At 41.6% G+C, this 27,403-nt stretch overlaps 1 protein-coding gene and 2 long non-coding RNA genes across 7 annotated transcripts in view; 1 reads left to right on the top strand and 2 right to left on the bottom strand.

Annotated features, from left to right (window-relative positions):
• The window catches only part of lama2 (laminin, alpha 2), a 780,279-nt gene that overhangs the window by 172,373 nt on the left and 580,503 nt on the right, over positions 1 to 27,403 (top strand). For all 5 annotated transcript variants that reach the window (XR_004558560.1, XM_034162644.1, XM_034162643.1 and 2 more), the window contains exons 4-5: positions 13,181 to 13,232; positions 25,154 to 25,344. Coding sequence is in view for 4 of the 5 variants with exons in the window: in XM_034162644.1 (XP_034018535.1) it covers positions 13,181 to 13,232; positions 25,154 to 25,344 (243 nt within the window). In the remaining variant the exon portion in view is untranslated. The remainder of the gene's footprint in view (positions 1 to 13,180; positions 13,233 to 25,153; positions 25,345 to 27,403) is intronic.
• LOC117503416 overlaps positions 1 to 27,403 on the bottom strand; it is a 559,959-nt gene that overhangs the window by 109,492 nt on the left and 423,064 nt on the right. The gene's annotated exons all lie outside the window — the stretch shown is intronic.
• LOC117503420 lies at positions 444 to 26,390 on the bottom strand. The gene is made up of 3 exons (XR_004558565.1): positions 26,158 to 26,390; positions 15,338 to 15,343; positions 444 to 459 (listed from the first exon to the last, which is right to left on the bottom strand). It is a non-coding gene; the product is annotated as an uncharacterized LOC117503420 (long non-coding RNA).

Genomic DNA, 27,403 nt, shown 5'->3' with positions numbered 1-27,403 from the left:
TAACAGGAAGAAACCTCCAGCAGAACCAGGCTCAGGGAGGGGCAGTCTTCTGCTGGGACTGGTTGGGGCTGAGGGGAGAGAATCAGGAAAAAGACATGCTGCGGAAGAGAGCAGAAATCGATCACTAATGATTAAATGCAGAGTGGTGCATACAGAGCAGAAAGAGAAACACTCAGTGCATCATGGGAACCCCCCAGCAGTCTATAGCAGCATAACTAAGGGATGGTTCAGGGTCACCTGATCCAGCCCTAACATAAGCTTTAGCAAAAAGGAAAGTTTTAAGCCTAATCTTAAAAGTAGAGAGGGTGTCTGTCTCCCTGATCCGAACTGGGAGGTGGTTCCACAGGAGAGGAGCCTGAAAGTTGAAGGCTCTGCCTCCCATTCTACTCTTAAAAACCCTAGGAACTACAAGTAAGCCTGCAGTCTGAGAGCGAAGCGCTCTATTGGGATGATATGGTACTATGAGGTCCCTAAGATAAGATGGGACCTGATTATTCAAAACCTTATAAGTAAGAAGAAGAATTTTAAATTCTATTCTAGAATTAACAGGAAGCCAATGAAGAGAGGCCAATATGGGTGAAATATGCTCTCTCCTTCTAGTCCCCGTCAGTACTCTAGCTGCAAGATTTTGAATTAACTGAAGGCTTTTCAGGGAACTTTTAGGTCAACCTGATAATAATGAATTACAATAGTCCAGCCTAGAGGAAATAAATGCATGAATTTGTTTTTCAGCATCACTCTGAGACAAGACCTTTCTAATTTTAGAGATATTGCGCAAATGTAACAAAGCAGTCCTACATATTTGCTTAATAAGCACATTGAATGACATATCCTGATCAAAAATGACTCCAAGATTTCTTACAGTATTACTAGAGGTCAGGGTAATGCCATCCAGAGTAAAGATCTGGTTAGACACCATGTTTCTAAGATTTGTGGGGCCAAGTACAATAACAAGTTTTATCTGAATTTAAAAGCAGGAAATTAGAGGTCATCCATGTCTTTATGTCTGTAAGACATTCCTGCAGTTTAACTAATTGGTGTGTGTCGTCTGGCTTCATGGATAGATAAAGCTGGGTATCATCTGCGTAACAATGAAAATTTAAGCAATGCTTTCTAATAATACTGCCTAAGGGAAGCATGTATAAAGTGAATAAAATTGGTCCTAGCACAGAACCTTGTGGAACTCCATAATTAACCTTAGTCTGTGAAGAAGACTCCCCATTTACATGAACACATTGTAATCTATTAGATAAATATGATTCAAACCACAGCAGCGCAGTGCCTTTAATACCTATGGCATGCTCTAATCTCTGTAATAAAATTTTATGGTCAACAGTATCAAAAGCAGCACTGAGGTCTAACAGAACAAGCACAGAGATGAGTCCACTGTCTGAGGCCATAAGAAGATGATTTGTAACCTTCACTAATGCTGTTTCTGTACTAAGATGAATTCTAAAACCTGACTGAAACTCTTCAAATAGACCATTCCTCTGCAGATGATCAGTTAGCTGTTTTACAACTACCCTTTCAAGATCTTTTGAGAGAAAGGAAGGTTGGAGATTGGCCTATAATTAGCTAAGATAGCTGGGTCAAGTGATGGCTTTTTAAGTAATGGTTTAATTACTGCCACCTTAAAAGCCTGTGGTACATAGTCAATTAATAAAGAGAGATTGATCATATTTAAGATCGAAGCATTAATTAATGGTAGGGCTTCCTTGAGCAGCCTGGTAGGAATGGGGTCTAATAGACATGTTGATGGTTTGGAGGAAGTAACTAATGAAAATAACTCAGAACAATTGGAGAGAAAGAGTCTAACCAAATACCAGCATTACTGAAAGCAGCCAAAGATAACGATATGTCTTTTGGATGGTTATGAGTAATTTTTTCTCTAATAGTTAAAATTTTATTAGCAAAGAAAGTCATGAAGTCATTACTAATTAAAGTTAAAGGAATACTCGGCTCAACAGATTAATAGATCAATTACTGATGAGTAGTAAGATGTCCTAGCTTTACGGAGGGCTTTTTTATAGAGCAACAGACTCTTTTTCCAGGCTAAGTAAGATCTTCTAAATTAGTGAGACGCCATTTCCTCTCCAACTTACGGGTTATCTGCTTTAAGCTGTGAGTTTGTGAGTTATACTACGGAGTCAGGCACTTCTGATTTAAGGCTCTCTTTTTCAGAGGAGCTACAGCATCCAAAGTTGTGCTCAATGAGGATGTAAAACTATTGACGAGATAATCTATCTCACTTACAGAGTTTAGGTAGCTACTCTGCACTGTGTTGGTATATGGCATTGGAGAACATAACAAAGAAGGAATCATATCCTTAAACCTAGTTACAGCACTTTCTGAAAGACTTCTACTGTAATGAAACTTATTCCCCACTGCTGGGTAGTCCATTAAAGTAAATGTAAATGTTATTAAGAAATGATCAGACAGAAGGGGGTTTTCAGGGAATACTGTTAAGTCTTCAATTTCCATACCATAAGTCAGAACAAGATCTAAAGTATGGTTAAAGTGGTGGGTGGACTCATTTACATTTTGAGCGAAGCCAATTGAGTCTAATAATAGATTAAATGCAGTTTTGAGGCTGTCATTGTCAGCATCTGTGTGGATGTTAAAATCGCCCACTATAATTATCTTATCTGAGCTAAGCACTAAGTCAGACAAAAGGTCTGAAAATTCACAGAGAAACTCACAGTAATGACCAGGTGGACGATAGATAACAACAAATAAAACTGGTTTTTGGGACTTCCAATTTGGATGGACAAGACTAAGAGTCAAGCTTTCAAATGAATTAAAGCTCTGTCTGGGTTTTTGATTAATTAATAAGCTGGAGTGGAAGATTGCTGCTAATCCTCCCCCTCGGCCCGTGCTACAAGCATTCTGACAGTTAGTGTGACTCGGGGGTGTTGGCTCATTTAAACTAATATATTCATCCTGCTGTAACCAGGTTTCTGTAAGGCAGAATAAATCAATATGTTGGTCAATTATTATATCATTTACTAACAGGGACTTAGAAGAGAGAGACCTAATGTTTAATAAACCACATTTAACAAAGTGAAAATCAGATTATAAACACGCCTTATGGAGTGAAAATATGCTATATTTTAATATATAGCAAATAATTCCTCTCACTTGGGTATCCTGCAGTACCTGTCTTTTGAGTTTTTTTCTCCATTTGTTTGGTCAGTGTTTGCTAGCATATTCTGAATAGTTCTCATGTATAGTGGATCCAAATTATTGACATATTGGACAAATTAGATCATGTTGCACATGTTCTTGTTGCTGATGTCTGAGTCATATTTTAGGGCCCCTTCACACATAACACGATTGAGGCAGAATGGCAGACAAAGGAGGAATTGGATGCCACTCATGAAAAATCGGCACCACCTCAAACGCTTCGCACAGCTGTCGCCACAACCATTCACATGCACCTGTGGCTGAAAGACAGCGAGTGCCCATTCGACCCCCCTCTCGGCATGTGTCGGCCGAATTCCAGGTGCCACTCATGAACATCCAACACCACTCACTGGACACTTAGAAAAGAAAAAAGACGGTGCTATTTGCTGTGTGGGATGGAAGCTGACTTCATCGTCAGAGCTTTGCAAGGTGTAGATAAATTTATTGTTCAGTCCCATGTACAGTATAAACCAGATAATCGCAGTCACCAGACAAAAAAAAAAAAGTTTTTGTATTGTTTTCCATGTCATAAACATCGTATATAACGGATTTTGTACAATGTCCCATCCAATTGCAATGTATTTCCATTAAAACCCCTCACATGTGGGACTGGAGTCATTTGCATGATTAAAAGCCCAACTGTTTATTTTTTTTTCCACCGTGCTCAGACTCGGAGCCGCAGCTTGACATGCACCTGTTAAATCAGACACTACAAAAGGCTCTGATTTGATGCTTTTCTGCTTTCACTACTGCATCTGCCATCATGTTTTAAGAGTTTTTGCAGTGCTTATGCTGATTAAAAATGGATCAGAAAAGTCCACACCTTTACAACACAAACTCAGAAAAAGAGGAAATTGTACAGCTTACCTTTGAATTGGAGGTGATGATTTAGAAAGAAAAGCTTGTTGAGGGTCAAATTAGTCCAAAATAATCCAGAGACAGAGAACTTTAAACTGTCACACACATATTGAGTTACAGAGCTGCAGAAGCACAAAATCAGGCTTTAAATTCATTAAATAAGGCTGATGCCTTATTTAATGAATTTAAAGCCTGATTGTAAATGTATGCAAATTTGATTGCTTAACTATTTTTGATAGCACCTGTACCTGGATGCATTGCTGCATGTGGTTAAATGATTTTAAAAAAATGTTGATGCACTGTCTCAATTAAGACACTCTAACTGTGCCAAACTACCCCCCCCTCACATACACGCATGTGGAGTGCCAGTGTGTCTGTTCCCCCCTTAACACACAACACATGTGGCATGCATGTGTATTGTGCCCCCCGCAACACATGTGGCATGGGTGCATTTGTCAATCAAGGACCCTTGGAAAATCTGCGAATATGAAAGAACTGCCTAGTGATGTTGGAGCTTTGATGTACTCTGAGGTTATGAGTTTGTAAAGAGATGATGGACAGAGGCGTAATGCCTCAGAAAGGATAGCTGACCTTCCCTGTTAAAATGGACTGTGCCAGGTATGCAGTGCTGTGGAATCAAGGAAGCAAACACAAGTGAAAGGATTTCTGCACATTAACCATATTAACCACATTTTTAACCATTTAACATTTTAAACCATTTAAAAAGCAGTGGTCATGTTGATGGTGAGAAACCAACAGCAAGGAGTTGTTAAGGGTACCTGTCTGTCTCCATGGACAAGACACTTCATCTTTATTGTTCCAGGCTACCAAGCTGTAAATAGGTCCTGGTTTTGGCAGGAAAATCCTGCAATGTACTCGTGTCCTGTCCAGGGGTAGCGATAGGGCCCTGTTTTAATGGTGGGCACAAAAACACAATGGTAAATGGTGTTAAGTCCATTTGTTGCATCTCCAAACACACAGATACACACACACACTTATCTTCAACCACTTAGTCCAATTATGGGTTGCGGGGGGCTGAAGCCTATCCCAACAGTCATAGAGCGCAAGGCGGGGTACACCCAGGACAGGACGCCAGTCTGTCACAGGGCCACAAACAGACAAACACAGTCACACCCACACGCACACCTACGGACAATTTAAAGATTCCAATCTACTGAACCTGCATGTCTTTGGATGTGGGAGGAAACCGGAGCACCCGGAGAAAACCCACGCAAACACGGGGAGAACATGCAAACTCAACACAGAAAGGCCACAGGTGGGAATTGAACCCATGACCTTCTTGCTGTGAGACAGCAGTGCTAACCACTAAGTCACCGTGCTGCCCATCTCCAAGCATACTTTGCTATTTAATTGATGAGAAACAGCAGCACAAAGTGAGATGCTGGGTGCAAAAGTGTTGATGAACGAGGAGGAAATGACATGCAGATGAAGCATTTGAATGATCAAAGGTTAGACTGTGAAACAAGTTGGCTTGGGTTTGACAGCAGTCCTTCACCTTGCTCAGTAGAGCCTGTGGGAATAAATGCCATAAGCTCATATAGTAGGAGGTGCACACTGAAGTGAAAAAAATCACTACTGTAGAATAGTTGGTATGGGCAACTAAGGAATCTGCAACAAGTGGGACCTTGCTGTAAAATCATCTGGGGCCTCATGTACAAAGACTTGTGTGGATTTCCTACTGAAGCATGGTGTACACCAAAACGCCAAAACTGGCATAAGCACAAAAATATCCAGATGTATCAAAGTGTGTGTAACCATGAATCCAAGCACGTTTCATTTACTCTGCCTTGGCTATGCCCTGTTTAAATATGCAAATCCACGTAAATAGGCCCTGGATCTGGAATTTTCCCATGCTGTTGCATCAGACAATATGAACACAGAAAAGAATTTATATAGAGTGTGCATCACAGATGACTGGAAATGACATGGAGACATGCAGGGATAGTTTATTTGGTACCCTATTAAATGGAATAATCATGAAAGTAGAAAGATGTTCAGGGGAGCATGTGTGTGTAAGGCTGTAAATGCTGTCGGGTCAGAACACTGCATGCATACTGAAGTTATAAATGTGAGGTGCGCCTCCACTGACAGTGTGTGACATTCACAACTTTACACACGTGTTTGACAAATACAGAACACAGGACGACAATCTGTTATGAAGCTCTGCTGCGCACATGCCCAAATGTGCCCGCGCTGGTTTTCTTTTGGAACAATTACACAAATACACAATTTACACAGCAAGCAGCCACCCAATCACACACTGTGCCAGCCTCCAGCTCATGTGCATTTGCGCATCACATATGATGTGAACATTGATAGAATGAAATTGTTTCCAGTTAACAAAAACAAATTCATCATGTAATGATGCCTTTATGTGTGCAGTCAATAGCTCCAATTACATTAGGGAAATCAGCTCTTGCTGCAAATTATACTTTAATGTTGGAATGTGATGTACCTGGATGACACTTGGATGATTATGTTCAACACAGCCAGTATGGCTTGGCTCGAGGTTGATAGGCACACTCCCGATTGATGGGCCAACTCTCACTGGAATGCCCCTGTTGCCAGGAAGCCTAGCATGGTCAGCACCTGTATGGGTATAGACAACCCCTGGCTTCTACCCGTATTGCGCTCTGGGCCAGGTGCAGTTCTGCACGCAACTCCAGTAATACTGGCCTTGGTAATCAAAATTAGTTTGTGAGCCAATTATCATCTTTTGCAAGTAAATCCTTGCATTCCCTGAATACATGCTCACGTCGGATTGCACTATTTGCACGGTCCTCTAACAACGCCAATGCAGCCATTGTTAGTGCCATTTTATGCATCACTTTGTGCATGCCCTTATGTCCACCCATATTATTACAAATATGCTGGTGTGTTAATTGCTCATCAGTGTGTCACTGATGTGCACATCACCCTGACTTCTTGTTTTCACACTATTGACAGTGTCCCAGCATCACCTCTACATGTTAGCAGTGGAACAATATCTGTGGAAACGTGTGTACACCAGCCAGGATTTTTGTGTGACACACTGCACATTTCCACGGTCAATTCACTTATGATACATCTGAACATTGACGTGGAGAAGGACATACACCACGTATTTGTGCTTATGTATGCTTTGTACATAAGGCCTCTAGACCATAGACTTTGGAAAGAAGATTTTCTGCACTTCAAGGTTTTGGTGATGTCCGTGATGTTCTCCCAAGTGTGTACAATCTGTTCAGCCGGGGCCTGTCAGACTCACTGGCTTGTGTGTTCTGCCCGCATTAGAGAATGCTGGAGCACATGCTCAACAGCTGTTTGGCAGTGGGAGCTAAAGGTTGACTGGTGTTGAGGATAGTGGAAGACACTCTGCTGGCATCAGCCCCAGCAAGCATCATCATCCAGTAAAGTCACCTTCACCTGAGCAGGGAAGAAGCCACAGTCGCAGTCAAAGCCACAGTCAAAGGCTCAGTGTAGACTCCTCCCTTAGGCAAGACACTGGAAGCTCATGGTCAATCTAGGGAGACAGTTAAACTTCTCAGGCATAATTATTGTTACCACTCTTAGGCCTGACATGGTACTGATATCAGGGAGACCAAGCAGGTGTCCTTGTTGGAGTTGACTCTCTCCTGGGAGGACCACATGAAGGAGGTCCAGGAGAGGAAGATGGCAAACTATGTCAATCTTATGGGTGACTGTTGGGGCAGATGTAGAAAACCTGGCACAAGCCAATCGAGGTCAGTTGTAGAGGCTTTGCAGGCCTCTCATTGCATCAGATCCTAGTCTTCTTGGGAATCAGCAGGCTACAAAGGAGATGAGGCATTAAAATATTTTGGAAGTAGATGAGAAATATTCCAAATGGCTCCGGTTGAAAAGGGATAAATAGGGATGAGGAGTGGTAGAGGATGCTAGCTCTACACATCAGGACTTGTTCATCTCTGGCTGGGTTGCCTGAGTGAGGGTGTTTAATATTAACATTGGAAACACCCAAAGACCCCAGATACATCACTTACAACGTGTCCAGGTTGCAACAGCACGAAGAAGGAATGGCTGTGTTGAAGTCCAAACATGATGTCAACCAATCAAAGTTTTACCTGTCTTACCTCATTAAACTGGATTGAGCCAGGTATACAGCACAGTGGAATCAAGGAAATGAATGCAAGTGAAAGGATTTCTGGAACATTAATGGATGAGTAGAGTAGAGCAGGTATTTTCAATTTTAATTTTTTTTCAATTTATTTTCATTTATATAGCGCCAAGTCACAACAGTTGCCTCAAAGCGCTTCACACAGGTAAGGTCTAACCTTACCAACCCCCAGAGCAATTGTGGTAAGGAAAAACTCCCTCTGAGGAAGAAACCTCAAGCAGACCAGACTCAAAGGGGTGACCCTCTGCTTTGGCCATGCTATAAACATAAATTACAGAACAATTCACGGACGAATATACAAGAAATGCTATTGGCGCACAGGACAGGAGGATTGCCAACATGAACACAACTCCCATCTCTGGATGGAGCTGCACCTTAAACAGAAAGAAAAAACAGAATCAGGCATCAGAAAGACAAAAAGTACTGTATAATTTGTCAGCATTAAACAACAACAAAACCAGAGAAATGCTAAGGTGATCGCCGGCCACTAGCCCTAAACTTCACTAAAAGACCCAGAATTTAGGTAAAGTTGAGGCCGCAGCCCACTCCAATTACTAATAAAATGAATTAAAAGAGTAAAAAGCGTAAAACAAAACTGTACCAGTATGCTAGCCATATGAAAGGGAAAATAAGTGCGTCTTAAGTCTGGACTTGAAAGTCTCCACAGAATCGGACTGTTTATTAACGCAGGGAGATCATTCCACAGAACAGGGGCACGATAAGAGAAAGCTCTGTGACCCGCAGACTTCTTATTCACCTTAGGGACACAAAGTAGTCCTGCACCCTGAGAACGTAAAGCCCGGGCCGGTACGTAAGGTTTAATTAGGTCAGCTAGGTAAGAGGGTGCCAGTCCATGAATAATTTTATAGGTTAGTAGCAGAACCTTAAAATCTGATCTCACTGGGACAGGAGCCAGCGAAGGGATGCCAAAATGGGTGTAATGTGGTCGAACTTTCTGCTTCGTGTCAAAAGTCTGGCTGCAGCATTTTGAACCAATTGGAGACCCCTAATGCTAGACTACGGTAAACCAGAAAATAGAACATTGCAGTAGTCCAATCTAGAAGAGATAAATGCATGGATCAGGGTCTCAGCATCAGCCATAGACAGGATGGGACAAATCTTCGCTATATTTCGCAGGTGGAAGAAAGCAGTCTTAGTAATATTTGTAATGTGGAGGCCAAAAGACAATGAAGAATCAAAAATTACCCCAAGGTTCCTCACTTTGTCAGTGTGATGTATGACACACGAACCGAGGCTGAGCGTTAACTGGTCAAATTGATGCAGATGTCTCACTGGACCAAGAACCATCATTTCAGTCTTATCAGAGTTTAAAAGTAGGAAGTTTCTAGACATCCAACTTCTCACTGCTGCAAGGCAATCTTCTAAGGATTTTATGTGAATGAGATTACCAGCAGTTATTGGCATGTATAACTGAGTATCATCTGCATAGCAGTGAAAGGTAATCCCAAAATGCCGCAATATGTGCCCAAGGGGGCTATATAAAGGGAGAAAAGCAGGGGGCCTAAGACAGACCCTTGTGGAACCCCAAATTTCATGTCACAAGGTTAGAGGTAGTGTTACTGTACAAAACACAGTGAGAACGACTGGTCAAGTATGACGTCAGCCATGCAAGGGCACTCCCAGTAATCCCAAAATGATTTTCCAGCCTATCAAGTAGAATATGATGATCCACTGTATCAAATGCAGCACTGAGATCTAACAGCAACAGAACTGTAGTGGTGTCCGAATCCATTGTAAGCAGAAGATCACTCACCACTTTAGTGAGAGCCGTCTCTGTGAAATGATATTTTCTAAAAGCAGACTGCAGTGGCAAAGAGATTATTCTCAGTAAGATAGTCTACGAGCTGCCGTGAAACCACTTTTTCCAGAATTTTAGAGAAAAATGATATATCGGCCGATAGTTTGTCAATACACTAGGGTCAAGATTAGGTTTCTTCAGTAATGGTTTAATCACTGCAGATTTGAAACATTTAGGAACAGATCCAGAAGTTAAAGAAAGATTAATAATTTCCAGCACAGTCAGCCCAAGAGTGGGCCACAGGTCCTTAAACAGTTTTGTTGGTATAGGATCAAATAAACAGGTTGTGCTTTTTGTTGACATTATGAGTTTTGTCAGCATGCCTAGTGAGATACTGTCAAATTCTGTAAATCTAGGTAATACCTCAGTAGGTGCGCCCACATCAATAGCAGGATGTAGTGGCTGGATTACGGCATGCCAGGATATGTTTAACCTGATGTCTTCTATTTTCTTCCCAAAGTAATCCAGGAAATCTTGTGCTGTAAAAGGAGAGCGAACTACAGGTGGTTGTCCATGCATGTTTTTGTTGATCAAATCAGAGTAGTAAGTCCGCTTTGTAGCCAATAATGCATGCTTATAGTCTAAGATAGCATCACGCCACGCAAAGTGAAATACTTCTAATTTTGAACGACGCCATTTCCGTTCCAGACCTCTTGCTTTATGCTTGAGGTCACGCAGATAATCATTGAACCAAGGTGACTGTGATTTGGGGGAGCGCGGTTTCAACACAGGTGGTGCAATCATGTCGAGTGTAGTTTTGAGCACTGAGTTTAAACTATCCACAAGTCTGTCTACTGACTGGGTATTTGTCAAATGTGAAGCTAAGACATCAGGCAGTCTAGCTTCGAGTTCAGTCTTAGTTGAGGAGTTGATGCATCGCCGTAAAGATATATAAGGTTGTTGTTCCACTAAAAACAACAGTGAAACTGTAAACTTAATAAGTGATCAGACACCACTGATGTAAGAGGCATGATGTCAATATTCGTGACAGCAATACCACGTGCGAGAACCAGATCCAGGGTATTTCCACTAATGTGCGTCGAATCCCGAATGCATTGCCGAAATCCTAATGCATCCACAATTTCCATAAATGATTTGCAGAGGGGATCAGAAGGCTTATTTATATGAATGTTAAAGTCACCAATGATCAGAATGTTATCTACACTAGTTGACAAGTTAGAGATGAACGCAACAAATTCATCTAAGAATTCAGAATATGGGCCAGGAGGCCTATATACAGTGACAAGGTAATACAACTGATTTTTATTCTTCTGACCTTGGCAATGTGTAATATCCTGAGCAGAGCGGAGAATCAGATGCTCAAATGAGTGATATTTGTAACCCCCAACAGCTAATAAGCTAAACCTAGATTTATAAATAAGAGCAACACCCTCGCCTTGCTTCGCATCACGAGGGACGTGACTAAATGTATATGCTGGTGGGCAGGCCTATTTAAGGGGAGGACAGCTGTAGGTTTAAGCCAGGTTTCACATAGCCCAATCATATCTAAGTGATGATCAATAATTAGATCATTGATCAACAATGATTTTGAGGTTTGAATCCAGGCAAGGCACTTAATCCGCATTATCTCAGTCCACCCATAAAATGGGTACCCACCATTGATGGGGAAGTAACCAGGGTTGGACTGGCATCCCATCCAAGGGGAGTCATAGATTCTTGTAAGCATCACGCCATGGAAATAAGCACTAGCCCGATGGCCTTCATTTCTCCTATGTAGGACGTAAAGAATGAATGCCAACCTGTCAGAGTGCACAGTGGACAACGACCATCAAAGCTCCCTGAGATGAGGAAGGTGAGGTTTTTTTTGGCCATGTTCATTTTATGGGTAATTTCAATTCAGTTTTGTCCAGTGTACTTCACACATGAGAGCGAGAGAGAGAGAGACCCTAATATTCAGTGACCTTAATATATCCCAGTATTAGTATTACACTGTTTGCGGGTGACTTGGTGGCAATAATATACAGGCATCTAGTGTGTATGTGTGTTTTGATCTCTGGCTCAAATTCATTGTGGTGATGTGCGATATCAGTGTGCCAGCTCTGCACACAAACAGATCATATTTATGGACCAATAAGCCACCATGAAGATAAGTGGGATTGTTATTTAGAGCTTGTGGGTTAAGGGCATGAAAATGGCAAATATGGAAACTGGTTTTGACACTTGTACTGGGCTGTGAGCTATTTTGAGGCAAGTATAAGTTAGGCCCCAAGAGTCTATATCCGCTTCATACTACGGTTTGTGGACTTCAGAGCCTGTTCAGAATTTTCTTCTTCTACTTGTTATGATTCATTTCTGTCTGTCCTTGTCCTGTAGCTCCCTCTTGTGACCATTGGGGCTACTGTGGTGCCACTGTTCTGTCCTTCACATGTACTTCCATAGAGTACACTTGAAGGACAGTTACACTATTTCCAGTTACTCTGATTGCTCTCTGTGCTTTGACCTCATGCTCTGTTTTTGGATCATCCATCAGCCTATCCCCTCATGGACACTGTTGTGTCATTTAACTGCTTTCTGTGTACCAGCCACGTCCCAGGGTCCGACAATAAAGACTGCTTTTTTACACCAACCCATCTAATCTCTGCATTTGGATCTTCAAGACACTACTTCTTTATCAAAAGCTTTGGCACATGCTCCAGCATATGTGTTTCACAACCTGAAATGTCCTTATAGAAATCAAATTGTATTAATTCCACAGTTTATTTTTTGACATCAGGTAACTGTTGTGCAATGAGGGTTTTTATTTTCCCCATTGTTTTATTGGTTTCTTTGTTGCTTTGTTTGCAGTACAATGGCAAAGCGGTTAGCGCTGATGTGCAAGATCATCATGGAATTACTTTCCATGTGGTTCTTTCTGTGTGGAGTTTGCATGTTCTCCGTGTCTCTGTGTAGGTTGTATCTTCCAGGCACTCAGGTTTCCTCCCAAAATCAAAAACATGATTATTTAGTGTCTGTTCCTTTCTTTGCAACTGACCAAGGCAGTGTCTCTACATCTCAAGTTGGTCTCTTGGTGCTGAACTGTGGCTGCCCACTGCTCCTAGTGGTTGGAATGTGTTTAACTGTAATTAGGAAGGGTTAAATCCAGAGGACAAATTTCATTGTATGTATGTGTGTCCAATGACAATAAACACCCTTCTTTTTCTTTTCAGGTTTTCCAAATTGCCTACATGATTGTAAAGGCAGCCAACTCACCTCGCCCTGGTAAGAGCCTGCTCTTTAATTTATGTTTGCGTTTTCTGATGGAAAATGTTTAGATTCTAGTGCAGAATAAAGTTGAAGAATAAATAACCATTTTCATTTAGAGCATTGTGTTGACATCTTTTTCTATGCCTTGCTGATTTAAAGGTTTTTTTTTCTTGGTAGGGGTATGCACTCTATGAATGCCTTAGTTTATCTACAACCAAAAATTACCACTTAAGCCCATTTCACACCGGGCCACAGTAGAGTTGAGTAATGCAGTGTACCAACTACACTGAGTTATGCAGCTCTACGCCGGGTTTAAGCAGCTCTATGCCGAGTTTTTGCTCCCCAACACAGCAGTATGTTGAGGGCTACGTGAGGCGGACACAAAAAATTAAATATGTTTAATTTTTCCAGCGTAGATCACTGGAACACAGAAAGTATGCAGTTTTTAAGCAAGTCTACACAACACTCTGCTACTGTATGTAAATCTACACAAACTGTGCTACTGTACGCCAAGCCTCTGCAATTCTACACAACCCTATGCTAGGCCGAAAAAACCTTTTAGGTTTTTTATCAGTACATACCTGCATTGATAGATTTTATCCATCCAGCTGACCGTTGCTGGCAGTGAAGCTTCAACACCATGGAAGAAGAAGAGGTGGACCGGCCAAACTTCCACATTCAGAGGACATGTCCACATCCACTCCTCATGGACACATAGACAGTGAGAGGACATGTACACCTCCACCATCCACTCCTCATGGACACATAGACAGTGAGAGGAGATGTATAGTTCTCATGGACACATAGACAGTGAGAGGAGATGTACACCTCCACCATCCACTCCTCATGGACACATAGACAGTGAGAGGAGATGTATACTTCTCATGGACACATAGACAGTGAGAGGACATGTACACCTCCACCATCCACTCCTTATGGACGGATCGCACGCGACCGCTGAATGCAGCTCCACTTTGCTTTCATCTCCTCAAGTTCTCTCAAGATTGTGGCAAGTTAACCCTCTGGAGTCAATTGACGGGCCACCGCGTAAAAATCACATGACCTAATTAAGCAGATGTAATCTGCTCCACTCTAAGTGTCTGAATGTGTGTTGAACGTGTGGAATTCAACTGCACACCACTTTTTAAATTGTGTTAATAGGCCAAGTATAACTTGAATTATGATGAATAATTTACACGAGTTTTTTTCCTGGACAACATGCTCATATTTGCTATGCGTTTTACAGACACTCGCAGCAAAAATGACTCATTTCCTCATTCTGCTGCAGGAGCAAGAGGGGTGGAAAGAAATACCACTCCCTCAACTGCAGCATTAGAAAGGGGTGTTTACCATTGGTGGAAAACCCAGGAACTAACCAATCAAAATCACCAATCCTACGTGGTTTTGATGACAACCCACAGACCCCACGTGTGTGTGTGTGTGTGTGTGTGTGTGTGTGTGTGTGTGTGTGTGTGTGTGTGTGTGTGTGTGTGTGTGTGTGTGTGTGTGTGTGTGTGTGTGTGTGCGTGTGTGTGCGTCCGTGTGTGCCTGCATGTTTTGCAAATGGAACTTGTCTTCTGTCTGCGACAGCAAACAAGTTAAAACGCATACACAAATTTTTCTTTATCACTGGTGTAAAATATAATCCCTATGGAAGGACGAGTTGTGGCGCCACAAAAGTTCAAGCCATGCAACGCAACGCGATGGATGCAAATGAAGCGACGCGAATGAAGTGATGTTGAGCGATTGGCGCATTTGTGGCGCGATATCGCATTGCCCTCCTCCCCAACTTGAAAAATCTGAACTTTTTCGTCTTGTCGCGCTGCGATGACCAATCAGGGACTGGATATGTAGTGCCGTGTAGATGTCTGGAGTTTATACTTGATGTGGACATGTCCTGTCTCTGGCAGCCAGTCTGTGAGCAGGACATATGTCCATTTTGTCCTTTATTTCACAGTTATGACAGAGTTTGAGGGGAGAGCGAGCAGCAGTACCGCAGCAGCAGCAGACAGTTTTTTTCTTTGTTTACATGTGCCCGTGTGAACGAATCATGCGTGAAAATAATTTTATTAACTACACAGATAATATAATAATAATTTAATAATAAAACAACTGGTGACTGGTTTCTAACACAATGATGACAGAGTTTGAGGGGAGAGCGAGCAGCAGCACTGCAGCAGCAGCCGTTTTTTTTTTCACGTGCAAGCGCGAACGAATCGCCCGTGAAGATAATTTTATTTATTATCTACACAGATGTATAATAAAACAAATGGTGACTGCTTTATAACACAATGATGACAGAGTTTGAGGGGAGAGTAAGCAGCAGCGGCAGCAGCCAGGAGGTCCTCAAACTGGGTCCTGGAGAGGCGGAAGGACTGCTCAAAGCGGCCGTCATCCAGACGCAGCTCGTGCAGCAAATAATGAAACTCCCCGAACTGAGAACATCTCATGAGGATATTATGAACCCAGGGACGGCGCTGCTGGCGACGTTTGTGAGCTTTCCACAACAAATATGAGGTCTGGCTTTCGGTGAAAATTTTACAGGCTTCACAGAGAATAAGGACTGTTACTGCAGCTTTAAGGACCCCTTTAAGGACAACGGAACACCTCCATTTCGGCGTGTCAGAGGACAAGTTTGGACATGTCCAGCTCTCCACAATTTCTCTGATACTTACTGGACTGGTAAGCATTAAAAGCCGAGATAGGCATGTCCAAACTTGTCCTCTGACACGCCGAAATGGAGGTGTTCCTTTGTCTCGCTTCCAAAGCGAATCGGTCTTTACGCGCGACGCCTTTGCGCGGCTTTCCATGACAAAATCTCTTGTTAAAAGTGAAATCTGCCGGAAAATGGCTGATGTCCAGCTCTTGTGATAACCAGAGAAAGTGCACACGATGGTCTCGTATCCACAGAGCCATCCGTTTAGAAATGGTCCGGTGGCTTGTGCCGCGTCGTCGCAGCTCGGAGCGCGGCGCGCCGAGCGTCCTTAAAGGAGTCCTTAAAGCTGTAGTAATAGTCCATATTCTCTGTGAAGCCCGTAAAATTTTCACCGAAAGCTAGATACATTTTTCGAATGGTTTCCAGGTGCCTGTCTCTAACAGCTTCTGAAAAAATTCTGATGGAAAAAAGTCCTTTTCATTCCGCCATTTCCAGACAATGAAAATCCGACGAGGGGGCGGCACCACTCCTTCCCAAGGCGTGCTCACAGGCGAATGACGTCACCGACAGGCGTGGAAAAACTCACGCATGCGCACGAGGGTTCAAGCATGTCTGACGTAAAAACATATGAATGAAATCCATATAGTTTTTGAAAAAATAAAAAGGACCGTTACTTTATTGACAGACCTCGTAGAGCACAGCAACTCACTCCGTGTCATCAAGGTCTGCCATGGTGACTTGACTGACAGCTGGAGCTGGCGAGCGGAATGGAAGCTCCTGCTATTTTATGACGTATTGGGGCGAATTTTCACAGTGAAAGCAGAGCGACAACCCGGGCGTTGGTGGCGCGTCCATTGCCAGGCGAAGGAAGCGAATTTGTGGCGTTGCGTCGCATCTGGTGTGAACGCGGCATAAGACTTCAAGGGAAGCTCAGCTTCCCCTAAAATGAAATGGTCAAATATGTAGTTTATCATTTCATAAATGCGTTATAACAAGTTCATCTTGAAGACGAGTTTGCTCAGAATCAGGTACTTAATACAAATCGATTGACTTGTTAAACTTCGCAAAAATCTTTTTTTCATTTGGTCTATGGTCAGTGCATTTTCCTGCAGAAGCCAAGCATTTATTCACTTCAGTGGGACTGCCTGGAAAGGTTTTTTTCATTGCCACAAAACGCGACAGTCATTGGATAACGCCACGATTTTGTGAATGGAGCTGTGGTGAATGGAGCTGTGGACGGGCCTGGACTCTGGAGTTCTACACAATGATTGGATGATCAGTCGAAAGGCTGAATCCCATTTTGATTGACAACAATAGGAATGAGAATTAATTTGCACATTTTTGTGTATTTATGCATTTTTAAATTTATGCCAAAGTGTTTTGCGTGCGCTAAAAAACAGTCTGTTTTAAAGGCACACAGAAGAAGCACACTGGATTAGAAGACGTTATGTGAGAAGATCTCAGTGAGTTACTCTCCAATTCATTCTTCATTAAGTCATTGCACGTTAATTAACGTCCCGGTTCACAACACAACATCAAAGTATTCATAATAACTCTATCCCGGCATATTTGGTCATAGCTAGCAGTTGCTGATGCATTTTATTCATGAAAATTAGTGACGGAGAAAACAAAGGGTTTTGAAACACTGAATCAGTATGAAGCAATGGTTCAGTGTTATGAAGCTTTGATACATTTACATATGGCGACATGGAACAATGTCATCAAACAGACTCTGTTATGTATGTTGTTTAATAATAAAGGTTCTATGTGCTTCTTGAAATTTGTATGATATTTTTGTTTAAAAACATTAATAATATTCTTGTAAAAGTAAGTCCCTGCTCCCTTGTTTTCACTCGGGGTCGCCACAGCAAATTGATCTGGCACAAGTTTTATGCCGGATGCCCTTCCTGACGCAACTCCACATTACATGGAGAAATGTGGCAGGGGTGGGGTCTGAAACCAAGCACACTAACCACTTGGTAATATAGTAAATAGATTAACACATTTTATGATGTAAGCCTCTTTGACAGACCAGCAGCCGCCACTGGTGTGTGGTGTAGTCATTTTATTTATTTAGTGTGTCAAAATAATGAGGCGTCTGGAACAACACGTGAAGTCTCTCCATTTTTTTTTTTTTTTGAACTGCATAAAGATGATCTAAGTGCGGAGCGCATCATCAGAGTCTGAACCAGAGCGTGATCACTCTGATAATGAAGGGGACCTCATTGTTCTGGTCTGGACAAATGTTTTTGGTTTTTTTGGCACTAACACAGTCAGGACAGTCTGTACCAACACCAATAACAATTCTGCAAAAACAAGGAAACACACATGGATATTGAGGAGGAATATCTACAAATTTTGGAGGATTCTGATGTGCATTGGACAGGAATGTTTTTTTTCTGAGTGGCACAAATATAATTTGCCTGGCATCTTATTGCATGTAAATAGCCCCCCCACCAAAATAAATAAAAAAATAAACGCCTGAAGCATTTCCTGCATTTTAATGTGAATTGTTGTATATAATTTTGTGTATGCTACATTGTACAGTCATTGTACAATTGTTATTGGATACAATCCAATAAATGACAGATTGTTGTCAGTGAGGCTGCGGGGCAGACCCATGAACTTCTACACTTCTACGCTCCAACAAGTACTGCAACACAGGAGGAAGTCGATGGGATTCTATGAATCTGTGAAGCAAGCTCTAGATGCAGGCCCAGCCAGTGACATGCTTGTCCTGATGGGCGATTTCAACGCAAAAATAGGAGAAGGTGTTGAAACAGGAGAGGAAACCACTATAGGACGTTTCAGACTGGATGCTCGAAATGAGAGAGGTGAATCCCTTGTGTCTTTTGCTACAGAGAATGGACTGACAGTATGCAGGGTTCAAGCAGCATAAACGGCGTCTGTACACGTGGACAGCTCTCGATGGAAAAACTCTCTAGATTGATTATATCTTGGTTCATAAACGTTCAAGAACAAGTGTAACAAACACTCACATTGTCAGGGGCTGACTGTGGCTCAGATCATCAGCTACATTGTATGGACATGCGCTGCAAAATAAAAACCAGAAGAAGGGACAAGCCAGTTGTGAGACTTGACATGACATGCATCCCAGATGCTTATTCAGTGGAAATAAAAAATCATTTTGAAGCATTAACAGCAGTGGCAGATGAATTGATACCAAATGAGTTGTGGGAAGAAACAAAAGAAGCAACCTTATCTGTAGCAAGAAAACACATTCCTAAAAGAAAGTGGATGACAGAAGGAACACTAGAACTCATCAAGGAAAATGAAGAAAGGAGGCACCAACATAGCAAGTCCAGAAAACAGCAGAGCAACAGCTGAAATACAAAAAGCATGCAGGAGAGACAAAAAGAAACATCTGCTGGAAGAGTGCACTACCACAGAGGCACACTATAGAGCAGGCAACAGCAAGACAATGTATGCTGAGATCAAGCAGTTGACACAGTTTACTCTGCAGCTAAGTGTTATCAAGAACAAAGATGGGAGAACTCTCACTGAATCAGCTGACATCCTAGGTCAATGGCAGGAATACTGCAGTGAACACTATACTGATGAGCACAAGGCTGATGTTCCTGTGAACCAGGAAAATGATACTGACAATGATAGTGAATCCACTGAAGATCGTGATCTAACTCCAGTGAGATCAGAAGTTGAGCAGGATATGAAATTCCTGAAACAGTGGAAGTCACCAGGATGCAATGAAATCCCAGCAGACTTACTACTTGCAGGAGGAGCTGCAGTCTCGCTAATACATAAATTATGTGTGAAGATCTGGCAGACAGCAGATTGGCCAGATGACTGGTGCAGAGCACTATTTGTTCCCTTACCAAAGACAGGAGACCTTCAACTATGTGAGAACTATTCATTTTCATTTATTTATTCGTTCTGAGCAATTCATCACAAGAGGAAAATAAATACTATACTAACTATAGAACAATCTCGCTTATATGCCACACCAGTAAGCTTATGCTTAAGATCATTCTCTGCAGGATGACGAGGAAGTTCACTGAAGCGATATCTGCATCACAAGCAGGGTATATGAAACACTGAGGAACACATGATCATATCTACAACCTTCAGATGTTAATTCTCAAGTGCCAAGAAATGCAGCAGGATTTGTAGATCTGCTTCGTAGATTACGCAAAGGCTTTTGACATGCCAGATGCAACCAACTTTGGTCCATAATGACAGAGATGGGATTCCCACCACATGTGATATTGTTAATCAGAAACCTCTACCGTGATCAACAATCAGCAGTCAAGCTTGAGTGTGGAACAGCTGATTGGTTTAACATAGAGAAAGGCATCCGGCAAGGGCTGCATACTTTCTCCAGTGCTGTTTAACATCTATACAGAAGACATCATGCGAGAAGCTATGAAAGATGAACACTCAGAAGGTTATGATCTTCTACATGTAGGAGGGCAAGCCTTAGGTGATCTAAGATATGCAGATGATGCTGTGCTTATGACAAAGTCGAGCTCTGTTTGAGCAGACTCGAATCAGTGAACAGAGAAAGGGAATCGCACGGCCTGAAGATGAATGTAAAAAAAGACCAAGCTTATGTGTCGAGTGAACAGAATGATGAAAACACACAGCAGATATCAATTAATGGATCTGTATTGGAAGACGGGGACCATTTTATGCACCTCAATGCAAAGATCCAGGGTGATGGTGATAACAGCAAAGAAATCAGAAGTAGAGTGGCCATGGGTTTGCAAGCTGTCACTGGGATGAAGAGGCTTTGGCATGGGCAGGATAAAGCAACCAAGCTACGGATCATCAGAGCATGTGTCTTTCCAGTGGCCACCTATGCCTGCGAGACCTGGGTACTGCACTGCGAGTTGGATCAACAACACATCACAGCCTTTGAAAACAAGTGCTACCAAAGGATCTTGCGGGTCCCATGGACTCAGCATCCCACAAATGACAGTATAAGAGATTAGCTTGGTATATCAAATGACTGGCTGCTGCAGTAAGCAAAATTAGGCAGGTGCATAAATGTGGGCACCCCTTCAGAAAAAATACATCAATATTTAGTAGATCCTCCTTTTGCAGAAATAACAGCCTATAAAAATGGTTCCTATAGCTTCCAGTGAGAGTCTGGATTCTGGTTGAAGGTATTTTGGACCATTCTTCTTTACAAAACATCTCCAGTTCAGTCAGATTTCTTTCTTTTCTGAGCATGGACAGCCCGCTTAAAATCACACCACAGATTTTCAATAATATTCAGGTCAGGGACTGAGATCGCCATTCCAGAACGTTGTACTTGTTCCTCTGCATGAATGCCTTAGTAGGTTTTGAGCAGTGTTTAGGGTCGTTGTCTTGTTCAAAGAGCCAGCCCCAGTGCAACTTCAACTTTGTCACTGATTCTTGAACATTGTTCTCAAGAATCTGCTGATATTGACTGGAATCCATGTGAGTCTCAACTTTAACAAGATTCCCAGTACCTGCACTGGCCACACAGCCACACAGCATGATGGAGCCACCTCCAAATTTTACTGTAGGTAGCAAGTGTTTTACTTGGAATGCTGTGTTCTTTTTCAGCTATGCATACCACCCTTTATGTCCAAATAACAAAATTTTAGTTTCATCAGTCCACAGCACCTTATTCCAAAATGAAGCTGGCTTGTCTAAATGTGTTTTAGCATACCTCAAGTGACTCTGTTTGTGGTGTGTATGCAGAAAAGGCTTCCTCTGCATTATAGCATCTTCTTGTGCAAAGTGCGCTGTATAGTTGAACGATGCACAGAGACACTATCTGCAGCAAGATCATGTTGTAGGTCTTTGGAGCAGGTCTGTGGGTTGACTATGACTGTTGTCACCATCCTTCGCTTCAGCTTATCTGAGATTTTTCTTGGCCTGCCACTTCGAGCCTTAGCTAGTACTGTGCCTGTGGTCTTCCATTTCCTCACTGTGTTCCTTACAGTGGAAACTAACAGCTGAAATCTCTGAGATAGCTTTTTTGTATCCTTTCCCTAAACCATGATGTTGAACAATCTTTGTTTTCAGGCCATGTTGCCACTAATTAGATTGGATTTGCCTGTGTAAAGAGGTCAAGGGTCAATGAGCTTACCAAACCAATGTTGTGTTCTAATAATTAGTGCTAAATGTAATCAAATCAATAAAATGACAAGAGTGCCCAAATTTATGCACCTGCCCAATTTTGTTTTTAAGAATTATTGCACACTTTCTGTAAATACTAGAAACTTCATTTCACTTCTCAAATACCCGTGTGTTCATCTGCTATATGATATATTTAACTGAAATTTCTGATCCAGACAACCAATGATTTATAAAGGAAAATCGTGAAAATGATCAGGGGTGCCCAAACTTCTGCATACAACTGTATTGTTGAAATTTACAATTTATATTTCCATTCTAAGTTATAAAAATGGTTTGTTAAACATATTTCTGGTTTTAAAAAAACTTTTCTGATTCGAATTTTAAGTTTTGTGGTGAATTTAGGGTTGCTGTTTTAATGCAGTATGTCAGAATGAAAGAAACTGTAAAGTCACACATGTGAGGTTGTGATGAAAACATCGACACCAAACAAGGCCAGGTAAACAGCTTTCTAAGGTAAATTATGAAGGTAAATCCAAAAGTAGTCAAAATGCCCCAAAATACCCAAACTCCAGAGTGTTAAATAAAGTCCATTAACTCCTGCTCATGGACCGATCGTCAGCGAGAGGACATATCCACATCCACTCCTCATGGGAACGCTTGTGTGATTGCTGGCTGCAGCTCCACTTTCACCTTCTTAAGTTTTGTCATGATTGTGGCATGTTAAATAAAGTCCATTAACTCCTGAAAGTATTCTGACTTTTTCCAATGTATCAAGTCCATCTGCATGTCCAGGCAGACTGTGGCATCATGGAGCCAAGCTTCTCCCCTCTGCGAGCAAAGTTTCTCTCTCTCTCTCTCTCTCTGCATGTAACTTACACAGCCATTCCTGCGTACTAGATATTCAGCACAATGCAACTCTGTGCAAGCCTAGTGTGAAAGGGGCTTTAGATACAATGATTCCAACGGTGTGCTTAAATGTTTTCCACATCCAGTAGTTTTCAACTTATAACTTCCAACCAACCAACACACACTTGCCTTTTATATAGATTTATTTTTTATTGGAAACGTTCTTTACATGTTAAAGGCAGAAGGTAAAATAATTCATGAATTTGACAAATTCTGTCATTTAAGTTAAAAAAAAGCCAAAAAAAAAAAGAAACCATGGTTTACAGTTGTATAGTCCAGTGCTTCTCAATTATCTTCTTTTATGCCCCCGAGGAAGAAGAAAACATTTTGTGCCCCCTGCCCCACTCTCCGCTGTGACTATAAATAGTATCATTTGTCGATAAAATTGTTATAAGTACACCTCTGTGTAACATTGTATCCTTATTAACATTCAAGAAAACAAAAAAAAAAAGAACTTTAGATCAACTTACAGCAAATAATAACTTTATTAACATTGTTTTTTAGTCTGTAACAGAAAAATTGCCACTTTGCTTGAAATTAAAAACAAAAATTAATCCTTAAACTATAAACATTTTTTGACCGACTGCCATTTGATACTGAAAAACAAAATTAAATAAAATCAATAAATAATAATAAATTCAAATTGATCAGAACACTTACTTGGGAGCACAATATATAAAACACTTTAACAGACAAAACAAAAATGAATAAAATAATTTGTGCTGATTTTTTTTTATTATTTTTTGTGATTATTATTTATTTTTTTATTAGTTTTTATTTTTGCAGCACTTGCATCATTCAGCGTGGCAGAGACCATGTCTACTGCTGTTCAGCTCCTCTGCTATGGCGCTATGATGCTAATGGTCCTCGCTGGTTTACTGAACCACCATTCACAAAGTGGGATGATTGCTGGCAATTTTCGGCACATTTTTGCTGAAAAACTCAAGCGGCTTATCTGCGTGATTGGGGTGTAATGTCTTTAAGTGACGCCTTAAATTATTTGGCTTCATGCTGTCCGCTGCCAACATTTTAAGACACAGCAGTCTTTCTTCATCTCCCACTGCGAAAAAAACCCTACATAGAGCTGCTTTCCATTATGCTACAGTCCTCAATACTCCCTGTGCACACTCTGACAATGAGAGCGCCACTTCCACCTACTGTAGTGGATGTTCAATTACACTTTTTTCTAGTATAGGAAAAAAAAAGCATGTTCCCCGCGGTCACAGGTGCTCCCCCTGGCATCGCACCGCGGCCCCAGGGGGGCACGCCCCACTATTTGACAAGGACTAGTATAGCCCAATGTTCAGTCATTAGTCAGCATTTGTTTAAAGTCAGACTTTTGGAAGTGTTGCAGGATTGTGCTAAAACTACAAACTACTGCTAGTTCAGAGATATGTTTGTAAGTACATTCCTTCAGCTTGTCCCTTTTTCTCCTCAGTAGATCAGATATAGATCTGAGTGTTGACTTGGCACAGGTTTTATGCTGGATGCTCTTCCTGATGCAAGAATGGGCAGGTGTGGCCTTGAACCAGGAGCCTTCTGCTCTGAAAACAAGTGCACTAACTGCTTGACCACCACACTGCCAGTTAAGATGCTTTTTGTCCATTTTATTTTATTTTTCATTGTTTTGTTTCACATTCTGTATTATATTGATTTAGAACAATTACGCCATGATTCCACAAAGTCTGAAGGCGGCAGTATGTATCTCCAAAGCTAGTTTTCAATCCCCCAATAACCCCAAAGAAAAATGTTTTATATTTATTTTTTTAATAACTTGAATGTTTATTTTCAGACTGTGCCTGGCAGCCTGACCAAGTCAAGCACCTTATAGCAGTGATCATGATGAAATTACTCACTTACCTATTCTTTTTCAAATTATATCATCATTTAGAAGTCAGTGGCAGGCGGCTACGTGAGCATGAGCTTTCCTGAGCATTTTATTACAAAGATGTAATAATATGGCTTGCTGTACAGTTATGCATCCTAATGAATCTTCTATGAAGTGTGTTCTCCAATATTTCTACCAAGTGAAAGGACTAACTTCAAGCTCCAAAAATTTCATTACAGTATGGAAATATAATTAAAAAATTTTGAATCTGTTCATGCTTCTCTTTCTATAAATGTCAACAGTTATCCACAATTTCCATCACTGTACGTGTACTTTTGCTTGAAATAGTTAATCATTGGTTACAATCTCTTCATAAAAATACAAATGATACACACATATTCACAGAAGATATGTTTTACTTTCTCCATTATATCTAACCACTAATTTCTTTTGCAGGTAACTGGATCTTAGAACGTTCAGTTGATGGCTTGACCTTTGAACCCTGGCAGTACTACGCCATCACAGACACAGAGTGTCTCACACGGTTCAACATTCACCCACGGAGAGGACCTCCATCTTATACAAGAGATGATGAAGTTATCTGCACATCTTTTTATTCAAAAATTCCACCTTTGGAAAATGGAGAGGTAAGCTTGAATTGGATTTTGTTTAAATTGGATTTTAATTTAGTTTGAATTGCTTGTGACTGAAGAGGAACAATGTGGGTTCTATCCTGGTAGTGGAAAAACCAACCAACTATTCACTCTCACAAAGACCTTGGGGGGTGCATGGGAGTATGCCCATCCAGTCTACATGTGTTTTGTAGACTTGGAGAAGACGTATGATCGGGTACCCCAGGAGATACTATGGGAGGTGCTGTGGAAGTATGGAGTGAGGGGGTCCCTTCTCAGGGCATCCGATCTCTGTACTCACAAAGCGAGAGCTGTGTTCGGGTGCTCGGCAGTAAGTTGGACTCGTTTCCGGTGGGGGTTGGCCTCTGCCAGGGTTGCGCCTTGTCTCCAATCCTGTTTGTGATATTCATGGACAGGATATTGAGGCGTAGTCGGGGGCATGAGGGTTTCCAGGTTGGTGGGCTCAGGATCTCATCACTGCTTTTTGCAGATGATGTGGTCCTGTTGGCTTCATCAGCTTGTGACTTGCAACACTAACTGGGTCAGTTTCCAGCTGAGTGTGAAGTGGCTGGGATGAGGATCAGCACCTCTAAATCTGAGGCCATGGTTCTCAGCACGAAACCGGTGGATTGCCTAGTCCTGGTAAGGAATGCGGTCTTGCCCCAAGTGAAGGAGTTCAAGTGCCTCAGGGTCTTGTTCACAAGTGAGGAGACACTGGAGCATGAGATTGGCCGGAGAATAGGCACAGCAGGAGCAGTATTGCATTCGCTCTATCGTACTATTGTGACGAAAAGGGAGCTGAGCCAAAAGGTGAAGCTCTCAATCTACTGTTCAGTCTTCGTTCCTACTCTCACTTATGGTCATGAGGGTTGGGTCATGACTGAAAGAACTAGATCGCGGGTACAAGCGGCCGAAATGGGCTTCCTTAGAAGGGTGGCTGGTGTTTCCCTTGGTGATAGGGTAAGAAGCTCTGTTTTTCATGGGGAACTCAGAGTAGAGCCGCTGCTCCTTTGTGTTGAAAGGAGCCAGCTGAGGTGGTTCAGGCATCTGGTAAGGATGCCCCCTGGTCATCTCCATAGGGAGGTGTTCCAGTCACATCCATGTGGGAGGAGACCCTGGGGAAGACCCAGGACTAGGTGAAGAGATTATATCTCCACATTAGCCTGGGAACGCCTCAGGGTCACCCAGTCAGAGGTGGTCACTGCTGCCCGGGAAAGGGAAGCCTGACGTCCCCTGCTTGAGCTATTGTCCCCGTGACCGGATCCTGAATAAGCGGTTAAAAATGCAAGTTGAGTGAGTGTTTGTGACAGTTGCTATATTGCGTGGTTTTAATGTACATTGTGTTGACTCTGGCTACAATGTAGTATGTTGAATAAATTACAGTACTGTATAAGTCACATTTTTGTTTTTACTAGTTTGGAAGGCCCTGTGACTTATTCTCCGGTGTGACTTGTATCCTGAAAATTCACAAGTTTATTAATAATAGTAATTATTATCATGACTATATATATGGAACGTTCCCAAGAATCAAAGCGCTAAACAGAGTAAACTCCGATAATAAAATAATAAATGCCAGTCATTAAACATACACTGTAACAATGCAGAAAAATCCCAAATTAAAAAAGTTCATAACACTGAAAAGGTGCGACTTTTACTCCGGTGTGACTTATACTCTGAAAAATATGGCAGTTGGTTTGACATTATTTATGGACATTTTAGAGCAAGCAGAGTGAACTAAGCCTTTATAGCAAATTTAAATATTATTAATATTATTAGTATTAACCATTATTATGCCTCACACTGGAGCACCATTAACTGTATCAAATTTTAAATATATTTATATCATGCCACACCAAGCTCCATAAAATGTAAGTAATTAATAATTTTAATATTTTGTGGCCTCAGACGACACACCAAAAAATATATGTAATGAATAATTAACATTATTGTTAATATTATTAAAATTGAAAGCACATCATCAGGGCGCAACCATACAATGAGTAAGAAATTGAAATGTAATCCATTTTGTGTAATCCATATTGTGTGCACGATGTGTAACCACATCGTACAGCTG

This window comes from Thalassophryne amazonica, chromosome 21, assembly GCF_902500255.1.
Source record: "Thalassophryne amazonica chromosome 21, fThaAma1.1, whole genome shotgun sequence".
Taxonomy (NCBI): domain Eukaryota; kingdom Metazoa; phylum Chordata; class Actinopteri; order Batrachoidiformes; family Batrachoididae; genus Thalassophryne; species Thalassophryne amazonica.
This window is presented reverse-complemented; position numbering and strand designations above follow the sequence as displayed.